The sequence below is a fragment of the Sceloporus occidentalis genome, unplaced genomic scaffold (genome assembly GCF_023333645.1).
Source record: "Sceloporus occidentalis isolate IW3139 unplaced genomic scaffold, rSceOcc1.0.p SCAF_2, whole genome shotgun sequence".
Classification (NCBI taxonomy): domain Eukaryota; kingdom Metazoa; phylum Chordata; class Lepidosauria; order Squamata; family Phrynosomatidae; genus Sceloporus; species Sceloporus occidentalis.
The window spans coordinates 257750484-257774526 of record NW_028316982.1 but is presented as its reverse complement, the minus strand read 5'-3'; the positions used below and the strand labels follow the sequence as shown (position 1 = coordinate 257774526).

At 40.9% G+C, this 24043-nt stretch overlaps 1 protein-coding gene across 5 annotated transcripts in view; it reads left to right on the top strand.

The window, feature by feature from the left end:
• The window catches only part of PIWIL4 (piwi like RNA-mediated gene silencing 4), a 57908-nt gene that overhangs the window by 21159 nt on the left and 12706 nt on the right, over positions 1–24043 (top strand). For 4 of the 5 annotated variants that reach the window (XM_089512819.1, XM_089512817.1, XM_089512820.1 and 1 more), the window contains exons 6-14: positions 338–459; positions 4743–4823; positions 6182–6379; positions 7341–7452; positions 8714–8837; positions 10058–10175; positions 15312–15423; positions 17669–17853; positions 23520–23592. In XM_089512819.1, coding sequence (XP_089368945.1) covers positions 338–459; positions 4743–4823; positions 6182–6379; positions 7341–7452; positions 8714–8837; positions 10058–10175; positions 15312–15423; positions 17669–17853; positions 23520–23592 — 1125 coding nt within the window. The remainder of the gene's footprint in view (positions 1–337; positions 460–4742; positions 4824–6181; positions 6380–7340; positions 7453–8713; positions 8838–10057; positions 10176–15311; positions 15424–17668; positions 17854–23519; positions 23593–24043) is intronic. The other variant, XM_089512821.1, reaches the window with a different exon arrangement.

Here is a 24043-nt window from a genome sequence, read left to right as displayed (position 1 = left end):
AGATAACATTATAATAGCTTACCCACGTCTCCAAACAGTATGGCTTGACTGATAAAGCAATTGCTCAAACCCTATAAAAGACGCCATTTTCCCTTGCTTTGAAAGCTCCAAGATTGTTTTGGAATGTGAATTCCTCCTGGAGTGACAGCTGTCAAAATAAATGAATCTGTGTTTCTATATTCATTGTGGTCCCCTCCTTTCTGGTTCTGTCAGACCGAAGTCTGCTGTGAGTTTAGTGAGAGAACTTGCAGTGTTTTAAAGTCACAGTAGCAGTTTTCTATAACAATAGAAATGCAAAAAAAGAGAAAGCAAATAACTTATAGGTCTTTCTTTTTAGGTTACAGAACTATCTTGTGAAACGCGAAGGAATGAAACTGTGAAGATGACCATTACATTAACCGACCAGTTACTTCCCAGCAGCCCTGTGACCATTCAGTTTTTAAACATTGCCTTTAAGAAGTAAGCTATACAAGTACAGGACCTAATTTTAGACTGAGAATAAAAGCCATACAAAATGTCAGATAATTGTCAGAAAGCAGTGGAATGTTCTTTGTAATGTTGTTCTTTGTAATATTTTGGTGCAATTTTATTATTCCATAGGCAAAGGAAGCTATATTGGAAGCAGTGTTAACGGTTTTTACTACAAGTAATATTTTCTTTTCTGATGAGAGGAGCTTATGTTTCACAGATAGGCATACATCTGAGAAAGTTGGCTCATGCTACCATTTTCTTTCAGTTAGTCTCACAGGTTCTGCAAGATCCCTTTGCATACTGATTTTCCAGACTAACATGGCTGTGTCTTTGAGATAGGCAATTATGTACCCTTCAGATGTTCTGAATTTTATTGTTGTTAATTGTTGTCAAGTTGACTTGGACTTTTGGTGACATCATGAATGAGAGACCTCCAAGTCACCCTGTCATCAATAGCCCTGCTCAGGTCCCACAAACTCAAGAGTTGTGGTTTTTTTGAATCCATCTATCTGGAATGTGGTCTTCTTCATTTCTTGCTACCTTCTACCTTACCAAGCATCATTGTCTTTTCTAGAGTCATGCCTCCTTATGATATGGCCAAAGTATGAAAGTCTCAATTTAGTCATCATGGCTGCTAGGAAGAGTTCAGGCTTGATTTGCTCTGAATTACAGGTCTCATACTATCTGACCTTTAGCCATGCTGGCTGGGTCTTATTGAAGTTGTAGCCCATCTGGAGAGCACCAAGTTGCTAACCTCTGCTGTGTTTAATCAATCCCCTTTAATAATTTCTTAATTCAGGTGTGCATGGTATGTACCATCTAGAAGTTTAATGTCTGCAGACAAAGGATATTTGATGGTTCCGCCAATGTGTATGGCTCTGTCAAGGCTGTGAGCCTTTCAGAATCTGGCTCCACGTTTGTGGAACAGCCTTCTTTTGCATCTCTGGCTGGAGGAGGCTCTGATCTACTTTTGTAAAGGGTTAAACCACCCTTTCCTTCAATTCACTGGATTAAGTTGCTGAGCCTAAGGTGGTTAAGATGGGTAGCAACTGAGGAGGATTTTGTTTCTTTTTGTTTTTAGCATATTAGTATATTACAGTGTGCCCGTGTCATACGCGGCTTCCTGCTTATGTGGAAGCCGTGTGACAATATAAACGATGGTGTGCGCATCTGTGGCATATGCACCGCCATGTGCACACGTCCCATTGTTTCCTATGGGGCGTGAGCATACGCGGATTTACCTTTACACAGAGGGGTCCAGAACAGATCCCCCATGTAAGGGGAGGGCCCACTGTATTTTACTATTTAAACACTTTATAGTGTGGTGTTTATCATTTGTTTTTATTGTATATGTTCTGATGTACCCTCCTTTGGTGGAAAGGGCATTATTTGTTGTTAGCCGCCCTCAAGTCGGTTCTGACTCATGTCGACCGTGTGGATGAGACATCTCCAAGAATTCCTATCTTCCACTGCCTTGCCCAGATCCTGCAAACCTTGCCCATAATACCCCTGACTGAGTCTGTCCATCTGGTTTGTGGTCTTCCTCTCTTTCTTCCATCCTCCACCTTTCCTAGCATTACTGTTTTCTCTAGTGATCCATGCCTTCTCATGAAGTGGCCAAATACGATAGTCTCAATTTGATCATCTTTGCTTCCAAGGAGATCCCTGGCCTGAGCTGTTCAAAAACCCATTTGTTTGTCTTCTTGGCTGTCCATGGTATTTTAAGTATTCTTCTCCAGCACCACATTTCAAATGAGTTGATTTTCTTTCAAATAAATAAATAAATAAATTTATTTTTAAATTCTATCCCGCTTTTTGCCAGGCAATCAAAGCGGCGTACAACAAGTTAAAATGCATCCATATATACATAGTACCCCCCCCAAACAAGGTTAAACAGTATAAGATTAAAAACTACATACTAAAATCCAAATAATACAAATAGTAATAGTCATGGGCAGAGTTCAATAGATGGGAGTTTTATTTGTGGCCGAGTATATTATTCTGGGAAGGCCTGCCGGAAGAGATTTGTCTTAACGGCTTTTTTAAAGTTCTCTAGATTGATAATTTGATGGATTTCATCCGGCAGGCCATTCCATAAGTTGGGAATGGCTGCAGAAAATGTCCTCAGGGAGGTCGCTGTCAACCTGGTCTTTAAAGGCTGTAGTAAATTCCTCCCAGAGGACCTGAGTGTATGGGGCGAACTGTGCCCGAAAACTGATAGGCAGCCAGTGGAGTGACTTCAGTATTGGTGTGATATGGTCACTTCTTGCTGTTTCTGTGACCAACCTGGCTGCCATATCCTGTACCAATTAGAATTTCCAGACTAGACAGAAGGGTAGCCTCAAGTCTTGAGGTTACCAGTGCATGTACTACAGTTTCGAGGTCACCCCGTTTCAGGAAAGGGCGCAGCTGAGGTATCAGCCGGAGCTGATAACAAGTGCGCTTGACTGTCGCATTCACCTGATTCCTCATCTGAAGCGATGGGTCAAGAAGCGCCCCCAGACTGCAAACACAGTCCTTTGAGAAGAGTGTGAGCCCCTCTAGGACTGGAGGTTGCAGCCCAATACCTGGTTTGGGGGCCTCTACCATAAGTACCTCCATTTTGTCTGGATTCAGCTTGAGCTTGTTTTCCCTCATCCAATCCATTACTGCCTGAAGACACTGGTTGAGGGGAGAGATGCCATCTGTCGTTGTCGCAGATGACCGGGACATGGAGAAATATATTTGGGTGTCATCAGCATACTGATAACACCCAGCCCCATATCCACGGATGATTTCTCCCAGCGGCTTCATATAGATGTTAAATAGCATCGGGGACAGGATGGCGCCTTGAGGGATACCACAATTAAGCTCTATTTTTGAAGATCACCTGGCTTTTTGCCGCTTCCCCGTGGCCTGGAAAAGCGGTGGGTCGGGGACTCTGGGGCCTGTCTGTATCCTGCCATTGTTATCCATTATCTGTGTTAGGTGCTCCATTCATGTTACTTATTTATTTATTAAAATATATCCCATCATATATCTAAAGATTGCAAAGCAATTTAGTTAATTTTTAAAATGATAAATAATAACAATAATGTAAAAAGGTTACAAACAGATTATCACTTAAAATAGACAAAACCTGTTAAAACAGTTCTAAATAATGTAACCATAGGAGATATGCAGGCTAGGTAAAATCAAGTGAGAATTAGCTGATGAAAGGTTAATCAGTATCACTTTTTTCCCCAGTCATCTTTCTCTAGTTTAGAGTGCCCTCTCCTGGAGGTGATTTGCAAATGAGAAGAGCTGCCTAGCTTTATGTATAAGGCTGTAAAGTTATAGCTTTAGTAAGAGGTAAAACAGTGTAGTCTTGGCTTGGCCCTTTGTCCTCATAGTCAGGCTAACTTGTCTTATTTCCTATTCAGATATGTCACAGACTTTTTCTGCCTGTACCATCTGTGGCATTCATGTCTAGATAACTCATTTATTAGATCTTTTATTAATCTCCCTCATCTCTATCTCCTGCACTAATGTGTAGGTCAGAGTACAGTTATCCTTCAGCTTTAGTATTTCATATTTTATGAGGCCATTTTTGGCTTTTAAAAGATGCGAAAATATATGTAAAAATGTGTATTTTAGGATAAATTAGAAATGGGTAGTTAGAAATGTACATTTAGTGAGAAAATAAGGTAAGGCTTTAGTATTTTAGTATACAGTGAAATTTGAATTGTGGATTTTTGAAATAAAAATTGTCAGAATTTAATAAAACAGAGAGGAGTAAATTTACAAATGAGCACATGCAAAAATTGACACAGATTAGAAACAGACTGATTTATCCATCAGAGATCCAGCGTGGCATAGTTGTTTAAATGTTGGACTACAACTCTGGAGACCAGGGTTCGATTTCTGCTCGGCCATGAAACCCACTGTGTGAACTTGGACAAGTCACATGCTCTCACCCTCAGGGGAAGGCAGTGGCAAAATTCTGAACAAATCTTGCCAAGAAAACCCCATGATAGGCACTTTAGGGGCACCATAAATTAGAAATGACTTAAAGGTACACAGCAACAACAAACACATGGCGCAAGTTGGCCAGCCATCATTTTGTTATATGAAAATACTCTTGTTTTATATAACAGTATTGGGGAGCATAATTACTATATATAGTTTTAAAGATTGACTAGTTTCTGCCAAAGTCAGGTTTACTATGAATTTATCTTCTGTAAGTGTGGTTTGTTCAGTAAATATGGATATTTATGTTACATGGTATATTAAATACTTACACTTAATTTTAGGGTTTTGAAAAAGTTAGCAATGCACCAAATTGGACGAAATTTCTACAGTCCTTCAGATCTAGTTGAAATCCCCCAGCACAAGTAAGTAAACTACTACTTCATCCTGTAATTATAGAAGAGAGAATCTTAGATTATAGCTTTTTCCAACAAATTTAAATGTTTACTGTTAAATTGTATCCATTAACAGGTTTTCTTGCAGCTCATGTGATGCAGCTTTTTACACTGCCATGCTTAAAATGTAATAAATACACTGATCTGTAGCTCGAAGAGATAATTCAGATTAAATTCTACTGCCGGTTTTAAACCTAGCAAACTTTTATTATTTCTGCATATAATTTTCTCAAATGGTCCTGTATATTTGATAATCATCCACTTTAATTGTATCTTCTTTTCTGGCTGAAAACCAGTGGCTTCCACAGTAAATTCCAGAGAATATTTTCTTTCTTTGGATTTTTGTTTCACACTAGTGATGTAGGCCTTTTTTTTGCTTGAATGCAAATTGGAGGCCACTTGGATCAAAACTGTATTTTATTAATGCTCTGCAGTGTCTTAGGCCTGGTACACACGGGAAGGAAGCAGCGTGGTGCTGCCAATTCTAGGGTTTTGGAGCGCGCAGCAACCGCACGCTCCTGAACCCTAAAATGTGCCGCCGCTGCCATCGTGCTGGCCTCCTGTCCACACGGGGGCTGCTATGATGACATACGTGATGCATAGCATCCACCCATTGCGCACATGAAGTGGCTCTATTGTAGCCCTTATGACACCGCAAGCCGTTATGACGCTGTAGGCAGCTTCTTCCTGGCTGCATATGGTTCCTGTGCAGTTTGGCTGCTCTGGGAACAATATTCAGTAAAGGCCTTAATGAACATCTGGCCTTCTTTTAAGACTATTCTATGGCCCAGAACAGATGGGCCTTTGCAGCGCCCTCGTCACGTGCGAGGGTTGCCTGGTGGACGGAGCACCCACATGCCCAGCAACCCTCGCACGTGACAAGGGCACTGCAGCTGTGGCGTGCCCACCAGATGGGGCATGTAATGACGTCGCAGCTGCACGGCTTCCAAATGGGGTGGCGCAGCTGCAACATCATCACAACGTCTCTGGTGCTTTCCTGCAGCGCAGCAGCGCCAGAAAAAGGAGCCGCTTCTGGGTGCTCCTTTTTTTGTTGTGCAGCGGTGCCACACAATTTGTTTGCTGCGGCGCTCCTGTGGAGCAAAGAGAGGCACCAGGGAGGTGCTTCTTTTTGACGCTCTGTACCGCACCTAAGTTCCAGCCTTGATACTCCAGGGCTTTGTGGAGGGGGGAGATTGAAGAAACCCTTTCTGGTGCCTGGAACTTTCCAGCCTTGTGTTTGGACCAGGAGGAGGAGTTTTTTCAGGTGGTGCAGAGTCTAGAATGAAGATTAAGTCATCCCTCCTTTTCTTTTTTCTTCTTGATTTCAGATTGACCCTTTGGCCAGGTTTTGCTACATCAGTCACACAGTATGAGAACAGGATTATGCTGTGTGCTGATGTTAGCCACAAAGTACTCAGAAGCGAAAATGTTTTGGAGTTCATGAGCAACCTGTATGACAATGTGGATAAGGCACGTTTTACAGAAATGTGTGAAAAGGAACTGGTTGGGCTTATTGTTCTTACGAGGTAATGTTTGTTTTGAAATGGTAGTGTTTTCAGGTGTGTGTCTACACTGAGCTGATTAGCCAAGAATTATAGTCCTTTTTATAGTGTATTCAGAAAGCTTGTTGCTGAATGAATTCTCTCCCCTTCAAGGGTCTACATGGGATAACATCATCACATAGGACAGGGATATTTAGACTTGGGCTCATCAGAGCTACTGGGTTTTTTGTTAGAACCTCAAGATCCGGTAACCAGGCAAAAACCTAAAAGTAAAACATCATGATGTCTCTGGGCACATTCTGAGCATAGGGATTTGTTTTTTATACTGGAACTGAAGTGAAATCACACAAAAGTTCACTCCTGGTCACCCCAAGCCTTCTTTATTTCAGCAGCTTGCAAATTGCTGCTACTATTAAACTATTGAGAATCAGAAACTCTTGCTGTTACTGATCCAGAAATGTAGTAGTAGATCATGATATCTTCTGCACACCCATCACCGAAGGAGCGAAGGTTGATATGGGGAGAAGTAAAGTGTTTTGCTGCAGAATAACAGAGCAAAATATCTGCAGAGTTTATATTGTATTATTATTTTTTCATGTAATTTTAATCACAGTTTTAAATACCACTTTGGTGTCTGCAAGGATGATGTGCAATTTTAAACATTTCACTAAAATAAATATAGAAATAACAGGACCAATCTAAGGTTTTTTTTTTTAAAAAAAGCTCTTATGCATTTGCATCTTTAATTTTTTTTAAATAGAGGAGAACTGCAGTCCTGTACAAGTAGAATTTTTTTAAAAAAGTGTAAGTCATTTGGAAAAGAAAAATAATGGTGCTTCTTTTCTTTTTCATAGTTGGGGCGCTGTATTCTTGTACATTCTTAGCCTTTAATCTTAGTTGAAGAGAGAATTCTGCTGGATCAGACTAGGACTGTGATAGATAAGGATAGCATTTGGATTTTTGTGTTCTTGATTACCCATTTCAGATATAACAACAAGACTTACCGTATTGATGATATTGAGTGGTCTGTGAAGCCAACAGATACATTCCAAAAAAGTGATGGTACTCAGATCACTTATGAAGATTACTACAAACAGGTAAATACAACAATATTCTTAGTTGTCAAGTCTGGACAGAACATGCCATAACTGTGAAAGGAAAGTTGGGAAGGATCTTAGTTGTGAAATATCATAAAAATGGAAGTGAAATATAGGCATGGAACAGACAGGCCAAATGAATCAGCTTCTGGCCGCTTTGGAGGCATGGCGTTCAAATGACACATGCCTTCAAAGCAGCCCAAAGTCATGCTGATGCTGGGTTGTGGTACTTTGGATCTGAACAAAAAGGAGCCAGAATAACTTGGCTGCTGGAGGTACCGGTTGGGAGCAGGTGTCTGCGGCACACTTTGGGAGTGGGTTGGCGCTATCCTGACCCAGTTCTGACCAGAGCAAACTCAGGCCACTCCTTCCTGCCCATCTTCTCTGGCGCATATATAGGATAGTGTCTTTTGGACTCAAGGTGAAGTTCCATTTTATATTTTGTGTATTTTGACTGCTTCCATACTAAGATATTTTACTGCCTGAGCTTATGAACAAGAGCCCCACCCCCAATTCCACATACAGAAACTAAATTTGTATTGTGTGCTGGTAAGGGAGTAGTATCCTCCATCACATCTGAGGCAGCAAACCAATTTAGAGGGGCCAGGACAGGTTCTGTGGCATACACAGGTCTATCATAGAATCATAGAGTTGGAAGAGACCACAAGGGCCATCCAGTCCAACCCCCTGCCATGCAGGAAATCCAAATCAAAGCATCCCCGACAGATGGCCATCCAGCCTCCGTTTGAAGACCTCCAAGGAGGGAGACTCCACTATACTCTGAGGAAGTGTGTTCCACTGTCGAACAGCCCTTACTGTCAGGAAGTTCCTCCTAATGTTGAGGTGGAATCTCTTTTCCTGCAGCTTGCATCCATTGCTCCGGGTCCTAGTCTCTGGAGCAGCAGAAAACAAGCTTGCTCCCTCCTCAATATGACATCCCTTCAAATATTTAAACAGAGCTATCATATCACCTCTTAACCTTCTTTTCTCCAGGCTAAACATCCCCAGCTCCCTAAGGCGTTCCTCATAGGGCAAGGTTTCCAGACCCTTCACCATTTTAGTCGCCCTCCTTTGGACATGCTCCTTTTACAAAAAAGAACATCCAAGGAGCCTAGAAGAACTGTGGGGCTGCCACCACTGTCTTCCAGTACCTGCCACTTGGAACTCCCACTTTGCCTTGCCATGTGCTTTCTAGCCATAATACCATGGATGCACAATGGGATTGCCTAACTTACCTCTAATTTTGTATTTCCTTGAACAGCAATATGATGTAGATTTGACTGACCTAAATCAACCCATGCTCGTCAGCCAGCTGAAATTGAAAGGCAGCAAAACTGTTGAACCTCGTGTGGTCCATCTGGTCCCTGAACTCTGCTACATGACAGGTTAACAGCTGTTAAGTGGTCTGCCCATTAGAGCATAATTTCATGTTAGAGTAGTTAATTTAAAGCAAGTCTGAACTTGACGTCATCCAGTCCTCCAATACTCAGGGCCCACAAGAGGTGATTTTAGCCAAAACCTTCTTAGAACAAGCTCACTTCTCTTACTTTGGAGAAATAAGAAAATTTCAGTCAGATCCAGTGGAAACTTGTATGTAGGAGTCTTCCTCATATGGTGAAACGCCATAGTGATCAAACACATTCTTTGCACATTTAATTTGTGATGTCTTCAGCTAACATGTGGTAATAAGGCTGGGAAAGAACTCAGTTTGAAACATCTGTCTTATTTTAAAGCACTTTAATTTATTTAATGTATTTTTGTCTCTCCCAGTCCCTCCAAGCAGCTTCTTAAGAAGGGGCACATTGAATGTTACAACACAGTACCCTCAGTTAATGTGATGTCTAGTGTATGCTCATGCTCGTTACAGCGTGGGTGGGACTTACATGCTGTTAGGAGGGGTTGGGTGGGGTTTTTTTTGGCTAGGATCCCCATATCTGTGATAATGTGCACTTGTGTTCATGTAGCAGGGTCTCTTGTTACTGGGAAAATATGCATCATTTTGATGAGCATGTAGGAAGAAAGTGCTTGTAGGTTGCAAAAACCCAAGGAAGAAGCAATACATTTGTATGATTTGCACATCAATACATTCATTATAATTGCTCGTGCAATGGCTCAAGGGGCAAGATGATTTTCTGTATTTTGGGACCCTGTTTTAGTAAGAAGGGAAAAAACTTGTTCCTTGAGCCATTGCATGACCTGAAGAGGAACATGTCCATTCAGTTGTATGAGAGGAAGTCAAACTGTGAAAGCCAAAATTCCTGTGTACCCCTGGAGCCCCATCCATTGAGCTGTGGATGTCTGTCTGTCTTCAGAGTTTTGTTTTTTTAATTGTACACTTGCCCTCTTTTGGCTAATTATGTTACAAATGTCCACCTTTTTAGTTCTGCACATTTTTTAAAAGTCTATGCAGTTTTTTCTGTACACTTTTGTCACTGAATGAATCACAAGTTTAACAAGTTTAATTAATGTTTCCTTTGGATGAAGGATTTCTAAAAGAGATGAGGGACATGAAGCATTTGTACCTCATATATCGTACTATTTTCTTTTCACTAGATCACAAAATCAATTTTTCGGATGTCAAAATGCTCCAAAATTCTTTTGTTAGGTTTGAGCAGCCGTGCAACTTCTGATTTCCGTTTAATGAAGGATTTGGCTCAAGAAACTCACTTATCCCCAGAGGTCAGACATCAACGCCTGTCTAGGCTTGCTGACAATATTCAAAGGTAATAGTCTTGCTTCTACAAGTTCTGTTGCCTGACTCATGCATCTGGACTTCAGATCGCTTCAGGCATAGCATCCCAGAATGAATTGCAGGCAGCAAAATACGTTAGTGGTGAGTGGGCAATTTATATGACAGTTCAGTAACTATTGACCCATGGACTAAATCTGACTACTGAAGATTCCCCCCCTAAGAAGACATTCACAGTTTTAATAAAAGTAGTAGAAAGTTTCTCTGCAGTTTGATGATTAAAACAATAGACATGTCCCTCCATAAGGGCACAAAACCCCAGTGAATATGGAAAAACCACAGATAACAAAACCACTATGTTTTTACCTGAGAGGACACCTCTAGGAATCTCTAGGTCCTCCAGTGAAACTCTGTGGTCAATGTCCAACAGACACTGACCATAGAACTGAACTTGAGCTACAAATGCTAGTAGAGTATTCTCTCCAGGAATCTCTAGGTCTTTCAGTGCAACTTTTAGAGAGATTCCTAGACAGAACATATTAATCAAATCAGCAAATATCAAAGCTGCAGATATGGAGGGATGAGTGTCATTATTTCAAGACAGAGAAAATGGAGATATTTCACATGTCAGTATGGGAGACAAATATCAGGTGCTGTAGACTATACATATTTCAGAGGAAGGAACTGGCAAAATCATCTCAGTATTGCTTACCTAAGAAAACTCCGTGAAATTCATGGGATTACCATAAATTGACAGGCAGATTTGAAGGGCACATACATACATTTCTGTTATTAATATTGAAGTTTTCCCATGGAAACTAATATTATGTCTTTTAAATTTTATAGATAATATAAATGTGATATTATTTAGATATGTGTGGTCACATATGCTCTATAATGTTTTAGCATTAAGTGCTATGTGGGATTTTGTTTATTACGCAGACTCACAAAAAGGGTTAAAGACTCAGGCAAATCCCTCATTGCAGAATACAAAAATAGACCATCTCTGATCTACATTAAGATTTTTGCTTGTTGAATTTCTGCCTGTCACATAGCTGATTCAGTCAAAGAGTCCAATAATAATAATAATAATAATAATAATAATAATAATAATAATAATAATTTTATTTTGCTGCCTCTCCCAGTTGGATCGAGGTGGGATTACAACCCAACAGTAACAATAAAATACAAGAATACAACATATAATTTCAAACATTAAAACAGTTAAAAACAGTGCAGTCAACGTTTATAAGATAAAATGTTCTGATCCTGGATAGAAGAGTGAATGATGTTGTTACAGAAGATTGGGTGGATAGGCTTGCCAGAAGAGATCCGTCTTAACTGCCCTCTTGAAACCCTCCAAGGAGGTAATAAGACGGATCTCTTCCGGGAGGTTGTTACATAGTTTAGAAGCCACTGAGGTAAAGGTTCTTTGGGAAGTCTGAGAGTGCAGGGCGGATTATACAGGAAGAGGCGTTCCTTTAAGTAACTCGGGCCCAAGCCATGTAGGGCTTTATAGGTGATAACCAACACCTTGTATTGCGCCCGGAAGCTAATAGGTAGCCAATGAAAATCTTTCAAAATAGGTGTTATATGGTCAAATTTCAAAGAACCAGTAACCAATCTGGCTGATGCGTTTTGTACTAACTGAAACTTCCGAACTTGGTACAAGGATAGCCCCATGTAGAGCATATTACAGAAATCAAGGCGAGAGATTACCAGTGCAACTGCCACTGCTTCAAGGTCCTTTCGGCCCAGGTAGGGACGCAGTTGGCGCATCAACCGAAGTTGGTACCAAGCACTCCTGGCTGTCGCATCTACTTGAGATGACTATTGTAGCGATGAGTCCAGGAGTACTCCCAAACTGCAAACTTCGTTCTTTAGGGGAAGTGTGGCCCCATCCAGGACAGGTTGACTAATTTCCTGTCCAGGACCTAGGGAACCTATCGCTAGTACCTCTGTTTTCTCTGGATTCAACCTGAGTTTGTTTCCCCTCATCCAGCCCATTACTGACCCCATTCAGGTGTCCAGAGGAGAGATGCCATCCCTAGTCACTGCAGCAGTCAAAGACATAGAGAAATAAATCTGGGTGTCATCAGCGTACTGATAACACCGCGCCCCATGTCTCCGGATGATCTCTACCAGCGGCTTCATGTAAATGTTTAATAGCATGGGGGATAGAATGGCGCCCTGAGGGATTTAAGACTGGAGGAGAAGGAAGTGTGAAGAATATAGGGGCTTCTGTGGGACTGACATTTTGTGTTGAATACCAAGCACATTTATTGTGTTGAAGCACGCATCCTTGTGCTTTTTAGATGCCAATAATAATAAATACATACTTTTAGTTAACTAGCAGAGGAATTTTGCAGCTGCAGCTCAAGCTGTTCAAAATTGTGAGTAGTCAGGTAATGTAGTCGCCATGACAATGAAATGATAAGTCTTATCACCTGAACAGAATGTTAAACAAATGAGGAAAACTTAATTTCAGTTTCTCATGAGGGTGAGAACCTTTGAACTGTAGAATAATACTGTATGTTGAAAAGTAACAAAGAATATTTAGTTCTCTATCAGATTGTGCAGTGGTGGAGTCAGGGCCTTCTCTTGGCGATGGCTCCTTTTCTAAGGAACATAGGGCTCAAACAGACAGGCCAAAATAAATCTGCTTCGGAGGTATGCTGTTTAAATGATGCATGCATCCTACGAGTTTGGAAGCTGCACTGAAGCCACTCTCCATTCCTAAGGACTGAAGCGCAGCTTTGGCGCAGCTTCTGCCCTCTTAAGATGCATGTGTCATTTAAACAGTCAGCATACCTCCAAAGTGACCTGAAGTAGCTTTACTTTGGTCTGTCTGTTTAGGTCCTTACTTTTTTAAAAATTATACTTGATCCTTTCAGTTCAGGCTTTCAGACAGACTTCAAAATTGTGTTTTACCAGTGCTACCTTCTCTGATGAGTGCAGTTGGTTGTTGTGACTTTGAACTCTCTCCAAATAGATGTGATTGCAAATTTGGCTTGACTAAAATGTTTATCATTTACTGTTACATATACTGTATGTAAGAAATAAAAACAAGTCAGCAGCATTGATCTCTGTAAATTCATTATTATAGAGCAATCCTATCCATATATGCTCAATCAGACTTTGGTATAATTGAGTTCAGTGTGATGTGTGTGTCTGTGCCTTCAGGTCACCTGTCGACTTATGGTGACCTCATGAATTTTTCTTAGGTGAGGAATACACAGCAGTGGTTTTGCCAGTTCCTTCTTCAGAGATATAGCCTACAACACCTGGCATTCATTGGTGGTCTCCCATCCAAATATTAACCAGGGCTGACCTTGCTTAGCTTCCAAGTTCAGATGGGATCTTGTGCCATTAGGGTATTTAGGGTATATTAGTGTGACATACTCCTGTCCCAGGCATATTAGATTGCACTCCAGGCACTGGTCAGATTTATCCAATCACTGCAACCCCTAGATGGAGTTACAGGACCATAATCGGTTATTATATGGAACACAAAGGTATTTTTCCTTTAAACATCCTGACATGGATGGTTCCACAGAATCAGGGCTTAGTACATTCCAGTTAATAAAAAGCCCACATTTTAATTATTACCAAACAGCCACTATGGATTTATTCCCTAATGCTTTTTCTGTGCTCTTCTTACCTCCACCTTTTCTGTTGTGCTTATGCCCTTCCATGTCAGTACTGACCTGTATTAACTCAATTAGGTCTTCATTCAGATGTCCAAGATCAGAGAACTTCTGATGATACAATAAATAATCTTGTAGATGAGTCTTAGATGGAGCTGTAATGTAAGTCAGGGATGGCAAAAAACAAGGAAAAATCCCCCAACCTCCAAAGGGCAGAGTGGGGACATTCAGAGTAAGACTTCTTAAAAATTAAAAATGGGCATGGTGTCAGGAGTGTACATAACAATTTTTAATTTTAATTCACCCAGTTTATATGCAGTATCCAGACCTATGTAAGCTATCTAGACTGGACATCTAAGAATATACTTCTGCCTTAATTATTCAGGGATTTCTGTTGATCAAAATGCTGACATGCTTTTAACTAGAAGCTTTTGGTCAAACCTAGTTCTGTAATAGTTCCAGTTCTGTAATAGCTACATTGGTTACAATTGGTTTGTTTTTCTTTTCCTTTGGGATACTGGTTTTGACCTTTGAAAGTCCTATACAGTTTGGGACAGTGGTTCCCAACCTGTGGGTCGGGACCCCTTTGGGGGTTGAATGACCCTTTCATGGGGGTCAACTAAGACCATTGGAAAACACCTATTTAATTGCAGTTATGAAGTAGCAATGAAAATAATTTCATGGGTTTGGGTCACCACAACATGAGGAACTGTATTAAAGCGTCGCGGCATTAGGAAGGTTGGGAGCTACGGGTTTAGGAGGACCAGAGGATATTAAGAACTCTTTCCTCCCTCACAAATTATTCTCTAAAGCTCTGCAGTTTTGAGGAGTTAAAGAATACTGGTATTTTTTGGTAACATTTATTTGTTAAATCTTTAAATTAAAGCCCTTCAGCAGCAAAATTAAGAAAAATGGTGATGTTTCTCATGTAATGTTTTTGAATTTTATAATTATGTTATAATTAATGTTGAAAACCTTAGGGGTATAATGGATGTGAGAAGTTGCTACAAAATTCAGTAGTCATGAAAATGTGAAATATTCATATATGTCCATGACATAGCTTATAATGAATGGGGTTACATGCGAGGGTTAGATTGATGTTATAGTCAACCTAGCATCTAGGTCTAAATGAACTCTTCAACTTACCATCTGAACCTTCTACAGATTGGGGGACGGGGGCCTGAAATGTAATTGGCCTTTACACACTTTTAGTTGTGAGCTAGTGGTGTTTTTTCTCTTGTTTGTATTTTGGGCAGTGGGTGGAATTTCACAACAACAAGACTCCCACTGTTTTAAAAAGTGATTACTTGGTCACAACTCATTGCAAGGCTTCACTCATTTGGAAGCAATTCTCAACTACTATGCCACATTTTTGCTAAACCAGTGAGAGAAATGAGAAAATCATGAATTATATGATTTGCTGCTTTGTCTTTCTGTATTTATTTATGCTGGGGGGGGGGGAGGTGTTGAAATAGTTGTTCCAGGCATTATATGTAAGGGTACTGTTTCAAATTTTCTTGCAGAAACAAAGATGCTCGCTTAGAATTAGAAAGCTGGGGACTGCAACTTGGGTGCCAGGCTTCCTTGACTGGTCGTGTGGTCACCTCAGAAAAAATCCTCATGCAAAATGAGATGGTATGTATTTTTTTTTAATTACTTTTTACCATTTTACTTCACATACTTGAACGTGGCTCCTGTTAGGGGAGACTCCAGGAAGATTTCAAACATTATTTATGGGGACATATTTTATGTTGTTGTTAGCTGCCTTCGAGTTGGTCCCGACTCATGTCGACCCTGTGGATTAGATGTCTCCAAGAATCCCTGTCTTCCACTGCCTTGCCCAGATCCTGCAAGCACTTGCCCATAACCCCCTGATTGAGTCTATCCATTTGGTTTGTGGTCTTCCTCTCTTTCTTCTATCCTCTACCTTTCCTAGCAAGTCATGTGATGCAGATTCATGCAAAGCTGAGTGAGTGAAAATTGTATTACCACACCGATGCATACTATGTGGATTCAACTATTCGAATCGGCACCTTTGCGCATGCTCAGTGGGGGTCTGAACACATCGTGACCTTGTATGTTTCTGGGGTAAAAAGGGGCGCAAGTTCTTGTTCCCTGTTTCGCGTGATTGTATGACTATTTGCCTCGTGAATATTTCTGTGTCTTCTTCATCCCCTTTTTTATTTTCCCTTCCATTTCAGCAATTTCAACACACACACACACACACACACACACACAGATAGATATACACATACATATCTGTATATTCACATTCACGCACATACATACACACATGTATATATTCCAAAAAAATGAGTTGCCCTGAAAGTTGTCCTGAAAGTGAAAGGACCACTGAAAGGAAATGGGGGGAAATTGCAGCACTGCATCATGGGAAATTTGCAACTCGGGGGGGGGGGTTGTGGTGGTGTACCAGAGCAGAAGCAAAGTTGCATTCCACACCAAACCAATTTGGAGTGAAATCAAAGTGAGCTTGGAAGCGAATTCTGTGAATTCACTTTTTTCCAAATTCATCAAAATGAGGAGTCACTTTAGATTCACTGCCGAAGCCCCATGGAAAGAGCCCCCATAGAAAGGAATCGCGTGTGATAACACATCATGTTATTGCATGAATTTGCATCATTGGACCCACAGTCACGTCAGAACTGAGCTGCAAAAAGCTGCAAAAACCTCAGTGTGATAAACACCATAGCTGCCCTTCCCATTCCTAGTCTTTTTCTTATTTCTTGACTGCAGTCTGGTCAATGTTTGATATGCCAGATCAATATTTAACACAAAACACAAATGTGAGAGGTTTAATGGGTGGGAGACCTTTCCTGTTCATAGACAGTGGGTAGGACTGCATGTTAATTAGGTTAGTATTTCTATATTCTCTTGGTTGGTGAGAGGAAGAATCCACATAACTTGGGTTATATTCCCATCACCCCCCAGAGTCAGGCAGGAAGAACCACATGATCTCATGATAGCTGAAGACAAGACTTTGATGACTCCTCCCACTCAGCCATCTTGGAGACTAGTTATAGTGTAAATGTCAGCTGATGAATGGAGCATTGAAACTGAAGATCTGGAGGAGATCAGGAAAACGATACTTACATTTGTTTGTCTGCCTGCCTGTTTAATTTGTATCCAACTTTTATAGCCCATCTTAAAACCTATTTCATCCCCCTTTCCCTTGTCATGGTCCCAGTGAAAATTCCCTTCTGTTTCCTCCAAAGATGTTCTTTGTATCAGCCAACAAGGAAGCCTTCTCTGTCTAGATTTAAACAATATTGTGATAATTGTAACTGGGACTAGAAGAGAAGAAAAGGGGTTAAACTCTTCCTTCTCTACCCATCCACCACATTCTTGATGCTATTCACCCTAGTATTTGTCGTACACAAATACATGCACATTAATTGCATAAAGTCAACTGGCGTTTTCACCCTCCACAAGGAAGCCAGAGTTATATACTGTACACATGCACTTTACTTCTCAGGTTGGTGCTCAGTTCTATTATAAATATGCCCATTATTATAACTCTCCTAGCACAATCGTGTGCATGTTTATTTGGAAGCTAACCCCAGTATGTGTAATGGAGTTGACTCATTAGTGAATGTGTTTAGGCTTGTAGCTTTATGGAGAAAGTATTTCAAACTAGAGCATTTTCACAATCAACTAAAAGCAGGCAGTATCGTCTGTGCATTGTGGTGTTTGCTTATCTGTTTGTGTGTTATATTTTAGATGGAAATGTTGAATTTATGTAGAATTTAAAGCTAGCCACCTGAAATAGAATTTAAAATGTTCATTAGTACATAATTCATTCACAATCTTCCAGCCTTGAGATACTGATTTATTTGCTATTGCTTTGTTTTTAATCTTACAGTGTATGCCAATGAATGCTGGTGACTGGCTCAGAGATATGCGCAATATGAAAATAATTGGAGTGCCGCCTTTGGAGAACTGGATAGTGGTATGCACTAGCAGGAACATGGAGCTAGCCCATAACTTTGTGACCTGTTTGAGAAGAGTGGGAGGCCCTATGGGCTTTAACATGGAAAATCCCAGAGTGTGAGTTAAATTACATGACACACTTCTTTTTCTTCCTTTAAAAAAAAATTCCTCAACCCTCTTCATTTTTGTTTGTTGTGTGACTTCAAATCATTTCTGGCTTATGGCGAACTTATCATTTTATTGTGGTTCATGTGTAGGATTGTGAAATATACCAAGTCTGCAATTCTACATTGCCCAGCATAGTGTAACAATTTCAGATGTTAAAGTCAGCTATGACTCCCCACCCTCCACCCCCAGGACTCAAGATTTTGCTGTGATAGCTCTCTTGAATTTATTTGTTTATTCATTTATTTCACTTATATGCTGCCTTTCTCCTGGAATGGGACCAAAGACGGCTCACAAAACAAAATCAGTTAAAACCTAACAATATAATTTTAAAACAATTACAGTCGTATTTAAAACAGTATAATATTATATAAGACACATGCAAAAATAAACAAATAAAGTAGGCACCTCAGTAAGAAACTTTCCTGGGAACAATTATGTATTAAAAACCTGCTTAAACTAAAAGGTTTTTGTCTATCAGCAAAAGGAAAGCACGGAGGGGCCAGCCTAGCCTCCCACAGAGGGGAATTCCAGAGGGTGGGAGCAGCCACTGAGAAGGCTGTCTCTCATGTCCTTACTAAGAAAGCCTTCCCCTTAAGATTTTAGAACTCCTGTAGGTTCATATTGGAGATAGTGTCTTTCATATAGTCTGAACCTAAGCTATAGGTCTTTGTTGGTCATGATCAGCACTTTGAAACGTGCTCAAAAATGAACCTGCAGCCAGTAAAACTATTTAAACAAGGGAGTTATATGCTCCCTATAACTGGCCCAGTCACTGTTTTGGCCACAGCATTGTAGACCCATTGAAGTTTCCAAACAGTTTCCAAAGGCAGCCCCATATTAGAATGTGTTGCAGTAGTACAAAAGGGCTATAATCAAGGCTTGTGTCGCCGTAGCTAGATCCGACATCTCAAGGAACGGATGGAGCTGGTGCACTAATTTAGATGAGCAAATGCTCTTTGGGCCAGTACTGAAACCTGGGCGTTCAGGCTCAGATATGAGTCCAGGAGTACAGTTTGCCCTCCCCAACTGCAGGCTTGCAATTCACAGATTTGAGCATCCGTGGATGCCCCTGCCCCAATTACCCCAGTAGCGGTGCATGCAGGCCTCTGCAGCTGTGCACATAATGCATTGCCATTAAAACCAAGGGACATGAGGTCTTGAGGTTTTGGACATCCACGGGGGGTCTGAAATGGAGGGCCCCCCTGGATACAAAGGGCTGGCTACACCCAAGCTGTGAATGGGAGTGTAACCATCTAGCACATATGGCATCGCCATTTCTTGAGCTGCCTTTCAATTAACCCAGAATGTGTCCTGTCTATTCTAAGTTTCAATTTCATTGCCCTCATTACTAACAACAAACATTGGTTCAGTACTAAGACAACTTTCTTGGAAATAAGATGGGAAATAAGATGGGAAGGAGAGGTAGAGGTGGGTAACATGATACCACACCCTAAAACCCTTACCCAGCAGACTTTTCCTAGCAGTTTCATGTAGATGTATTGTCAAACAGCATAGGGGTCAAAACAGAAACCTGAGGGACCACAGGCCTGGGGATCAAACATCCAACACCACCTTTTAAGTTCACTCCTCCAAGAAAGACCAGAACCACTGCATCACACTGCATCCTCAACTCCCATACCAGAGAAGCAGTGCAGAAGGATATTATTTTGATGGTGTTGAAAGCTGCTGAGAGTTTCACCAAAACCAACTGTCTAACTTCTTTCAGAAGCCAGGTAGGGCAAGCATCCAGTATACATGTGGTGTCTGTCACCTCTCCAAGGATCCTGTCCACATAATCAGGCTGCATAAATTGAAATGTATCCAATAATAGAGGACAAGCAGGCACCAATATTATACCCACTGTACCTATCTCAACTACAGAGTTCAAATCAGAGTGAATCTGACTAATTTTATCTGCAAAGTATATTGCAAATTCACTAGAGCAGGCTGTCAAGTGGTCAACAGATAAGAAGGAACAGCCATTCCCATCTGAACAGCCATTCCCTGACTTTTGAAGAATGGAGAGTGAGATCAGAAGAACATTTGGCTATGCTCCTAAATACTATAAAGGCACCAGATCCTGTCTGACCTTGAAAGCTAAGCAGTGTCAGCCATGGTTCATACTTGGATGGGAGATTGCCAATACATATCAGGTGCCGTAGGCTATATTTCAGAGGAAGAAATGGGGGAAATGATATCTGAATATTCCTTGTCTAAGAAAACCTATTTAAAAAATTCATCGGGTCACCAATAAGTCATCCAAATTCTTGTTCTTAAACCACTCCAGTATTACTTTGGCTATGTGTTTAGGGTCTTTTCCCTGCTGGAATGTGAACCTCAGCGATAGTTCCAGGTTTCTTGCAAACCAAAGCAGGTTTTCCTCTAGAATTGCCCTGTATTTGGCTCTGATCATCTTGCCATCAATCCTGACCAGTTTTCCAATCTCTACTGAGGGCCTCAACATCAGAGGCTGCCACCACTGTTCTTCATTATGGGAATGTATTCTTGGACAGTGAACACTGTTAAACTAGCATATTGTTAGTGCCACATGGAGGCATAAGTCCACCTTACACATGCATGATTCATGGTGGTTGTGGAGTTGATATTCTCTTCCACCCTCCACAGTATTCAGAGTGCACCCTCCAGGACCCATCATTGTGCTGCAGTACCCCCCCTCCTCAGCTGTTCTGTTGCTGATGGATGGGGGGGGGGGGTTGGTGGAATGTCTGGCGGTGTTCCTATAGACACTGGACACAGACCAGTGACATTGCCCACAGAAATCTATGTAGGATCCATTTTCTGTGTGATTGCAGTGAGAATGATGCTTCTGTGATAATGTCCTAAATGTTTACTACACCAGGGGATCTGTGCAGAAAGGAATTTGCCCTTTAGACCAGAAGATACCTTCAGTCTGTATTTGGTTATGGGGTCATAGCCAGACACCTTTCCAATCCTCCTCACTCTACACTAGCAATTGAATGGTCATGAAGGAGGGCAGTTGTAGTTCAACAGTGTGTCTTGGGGTTAGAGATAGGGAAGCTGTAGTGGAGGTCCCAGATGTGGAATTCTATATTACAATTGACCTTTTTAGATAAGAGCCATAGTGTTTTACCATGAGGTCAGAAAGTTCAGTTTTGGTCTCAGACCAGAGAAGCGTTTGCTGTTTGTTTTCTGCACCTCCTTCATTGAGTCCTATATGGCCTATGTCTAGAGTATCTGAAAGACTGTATCTCCTCCCCCTACGAACCTGCTAGGGTTCTAAGATCTTCAGGGGAAAGCTTTATCTTGGTCTCACCACCATCACAGGCTCACTTGATGAGGCCACAAGAGAGAGCCTTTTCAGGGGCTGTTCCAATGAATAAATAAATAAATAAATAAATGCTTTATTTTTACCCCGCCTCTCTGTCAAAAGACAATTGAGGCAGCTTACAATTAAAAGTCCATGCAATACATGCAATACACAATGTGCATAATATTCCAGTTATTCCCTCCCTCCCCTAAAACATCAATTAAACTCATTAAGAACTAAAATAATCCATTAAAATAAAGTTCCTCTGGAACATTTTTATGAGGAGGCTAGGCTCCTCCCCCCTCCAGCTTTCCTTTTGCTGACAGACAAAGATATTTTTGTTCAAGCAGGATTTTAATATATAATCATCATCAAGGAGGCTTGTATATGATGTGTGTGTGTGTGTGTTTAATTTGCTTTTCGGAGGGTTTTATGCAATTTTACATTGTTTTATTGAAATGATTTTAATTATTATATTTTGAAGGACTGAAGCAGACTGGAATCACAGCACAGTGCATCTCCCTGTCTCCAAGTCTGGAACTGGGAAGGGATGCAAAGGACTGTTGGTGTCATAAATTTTTAAACTGTTTTTGCCTGTGAGCTGCCTTGGGTCCCTTTCCATAAGAAAGGTGGCATATAATTTCAATAAATAAATACATTGACAGATGACTTGAAGGCACATATACACAGCCATGCTCTGTGTATGATCACAACTTCTGCTGATATTGGTCAGGGTCTTTGGTGTTTCTTCATTTCCTTGTGACACTTGCAAAAATCAGGAAAGACAAGTAACAATTTACATGACTGCTCCTTAATGCCAGTAGGTTTTCTTTAGCTCTTTAAGAAGCATCAATTTAAAGTTCTGTAGCTTCTTTTGTGTTACTTTCCCTTAGTGTGTTGCTGCTGCTTTTTCCCACCTCCCATGATGTGTATTCTTTTTCAAACTCCTCCTTCCCTTCATTCCCACATTGCCCATATCTTCTGGTAAACATGTGATCTGCAACCCTCCGTACCATGTGACCCTTCCTGGGAAAAAGCAGCATCTCCTTCTTTCTTACTTTAACAGCATCATTTGCTGGCTTGTTCTCTCACTTTTCCTTTCCACTTTAAATGGCTGATTTTTGGTTGTCATGAAAGAGAAACAGACGTGACTCTTTTTAATTCAGCGCTATTGTGTTTTAGTAGCAGGGATGGTGAGAGATATTTGTGGGGTTTTCTTTATCGGGAAATAACTTGACAATCACTTTTTGGTATTATGTACTTTGGAAATGGAGAATGCCATTTTCATCTTTGTCTCAAGGCAACAAGATATTTTGGGCCAGTCCTGTTTGTTATACAACCATTAATGTTCACAACTTCTGTTCACCAGACTCTTCTATCTGACCCTGCAGCATACTTCAAAAAGTCAGTAACCATGACACCAACAGTCCTTTGCATCCCTTTCCACTTCCAGACTTGGAGACAGGGGAGTTTATCAGACAAGGGAAATTGGAAGTATAATCCAATGGCAATCTGAACGCAATCATGGGGTTTAACGTTATTGCATGATAGACTACCACATGCAGTTTCGGGCAATGGGAAGTCAGTGCGAACACAATCATGGGGTTTCACGTTATTGCGTGATAGACTACCACATGCAATTTCAGGCAGTGCAAGCTATTTTCAGGCAATAGGAAGTCCATTTGAATTCACGTAAATTCGCTGAACTAGCGAATTCACATGAATGCGTTCTGGCCCCACTTTCTTTTCTTTCGAAATTAAGAGAAATTCCTCATGTGTGATAAACTCCAGGGAGATGCACTGTGTTGTGATTCTAGTCTGCTTCAGTCCTTCAAAATGGTGAATAAAAGCAAAAGGTTTATCCCTTCAGTTGCTCTGTGATTTGCAGGTGCTGAGGAGGCCCCAAAAATACATTGTAAGCCAACAGCCTATCTCCATACACTCTATACATTGAGTGGAGGAGAGTTGTACTTCCAAGGACCCTTTTCAAAAGTATTAATCCAAAAGCCATCATTGGTTAAATGGTATTAATAAAGCTATCTCACTGTTGTGGTCTCAGGGGATTCCCCATCACCACAAAATTCACTGTTTTGTGACATTTTCCTTGGTTTCATGTATACAGTGTAGTTCTATAACCTACCTCTCCATCCTTCCTCTGGGCCATTTGTAAAGTAATTTTGCTCATTAATGCCTGCAGAAATAACAAAGGGGTCCAGAAAATGCAGATGAGTTTTGTCTTAAACTGAACTTTCTCTGACAGATCAACAGTGTGCTCTGTTCTGAAAGATGTATTTATTTTATTTTATTTTATTTTATTTGTCTGAAGTGTGCAAGTCCCAGATAGCCCCATGGCCTTTGTGCGAGTCCTGCAGCAGCATGTGAATCCTGAGCTACAGCTGGTGCGTATGCATTGCTTTTTAAACGGACTTGAAGTGAGAAAAGAAAGAAAAGTTGAAAAGTGTTTCTACCAGGGAAAACAGCAAAAGAGGTGCATTTACACATGCATACACCTGTACACACAGAAAGAGAGAGAGAGAGAGAGCTACTACTGCCTTGTGGGTATCCACCTTGTCAGCAGATGCTAGCCTCCCCCTCATACAAACTATACATCCTTCACGGAATATCTTGCTAATATATCAAGGGCTATATATATTATGCAATACATAGAACAAGTAAGATCTGCAACAATATATAGTATGGAGGGCTGCTGTTCAGTATTCCAGGCACTCCATTCCATTCCCCTAAAAAAAATTATTTCCCCCATACCTCCCACATTCACATGGCATTCTGGAACCAGTAAGCCCACATTGTCCTCAGTGCGATCTTTGAGTTTAACCCCCACCCCGGTTT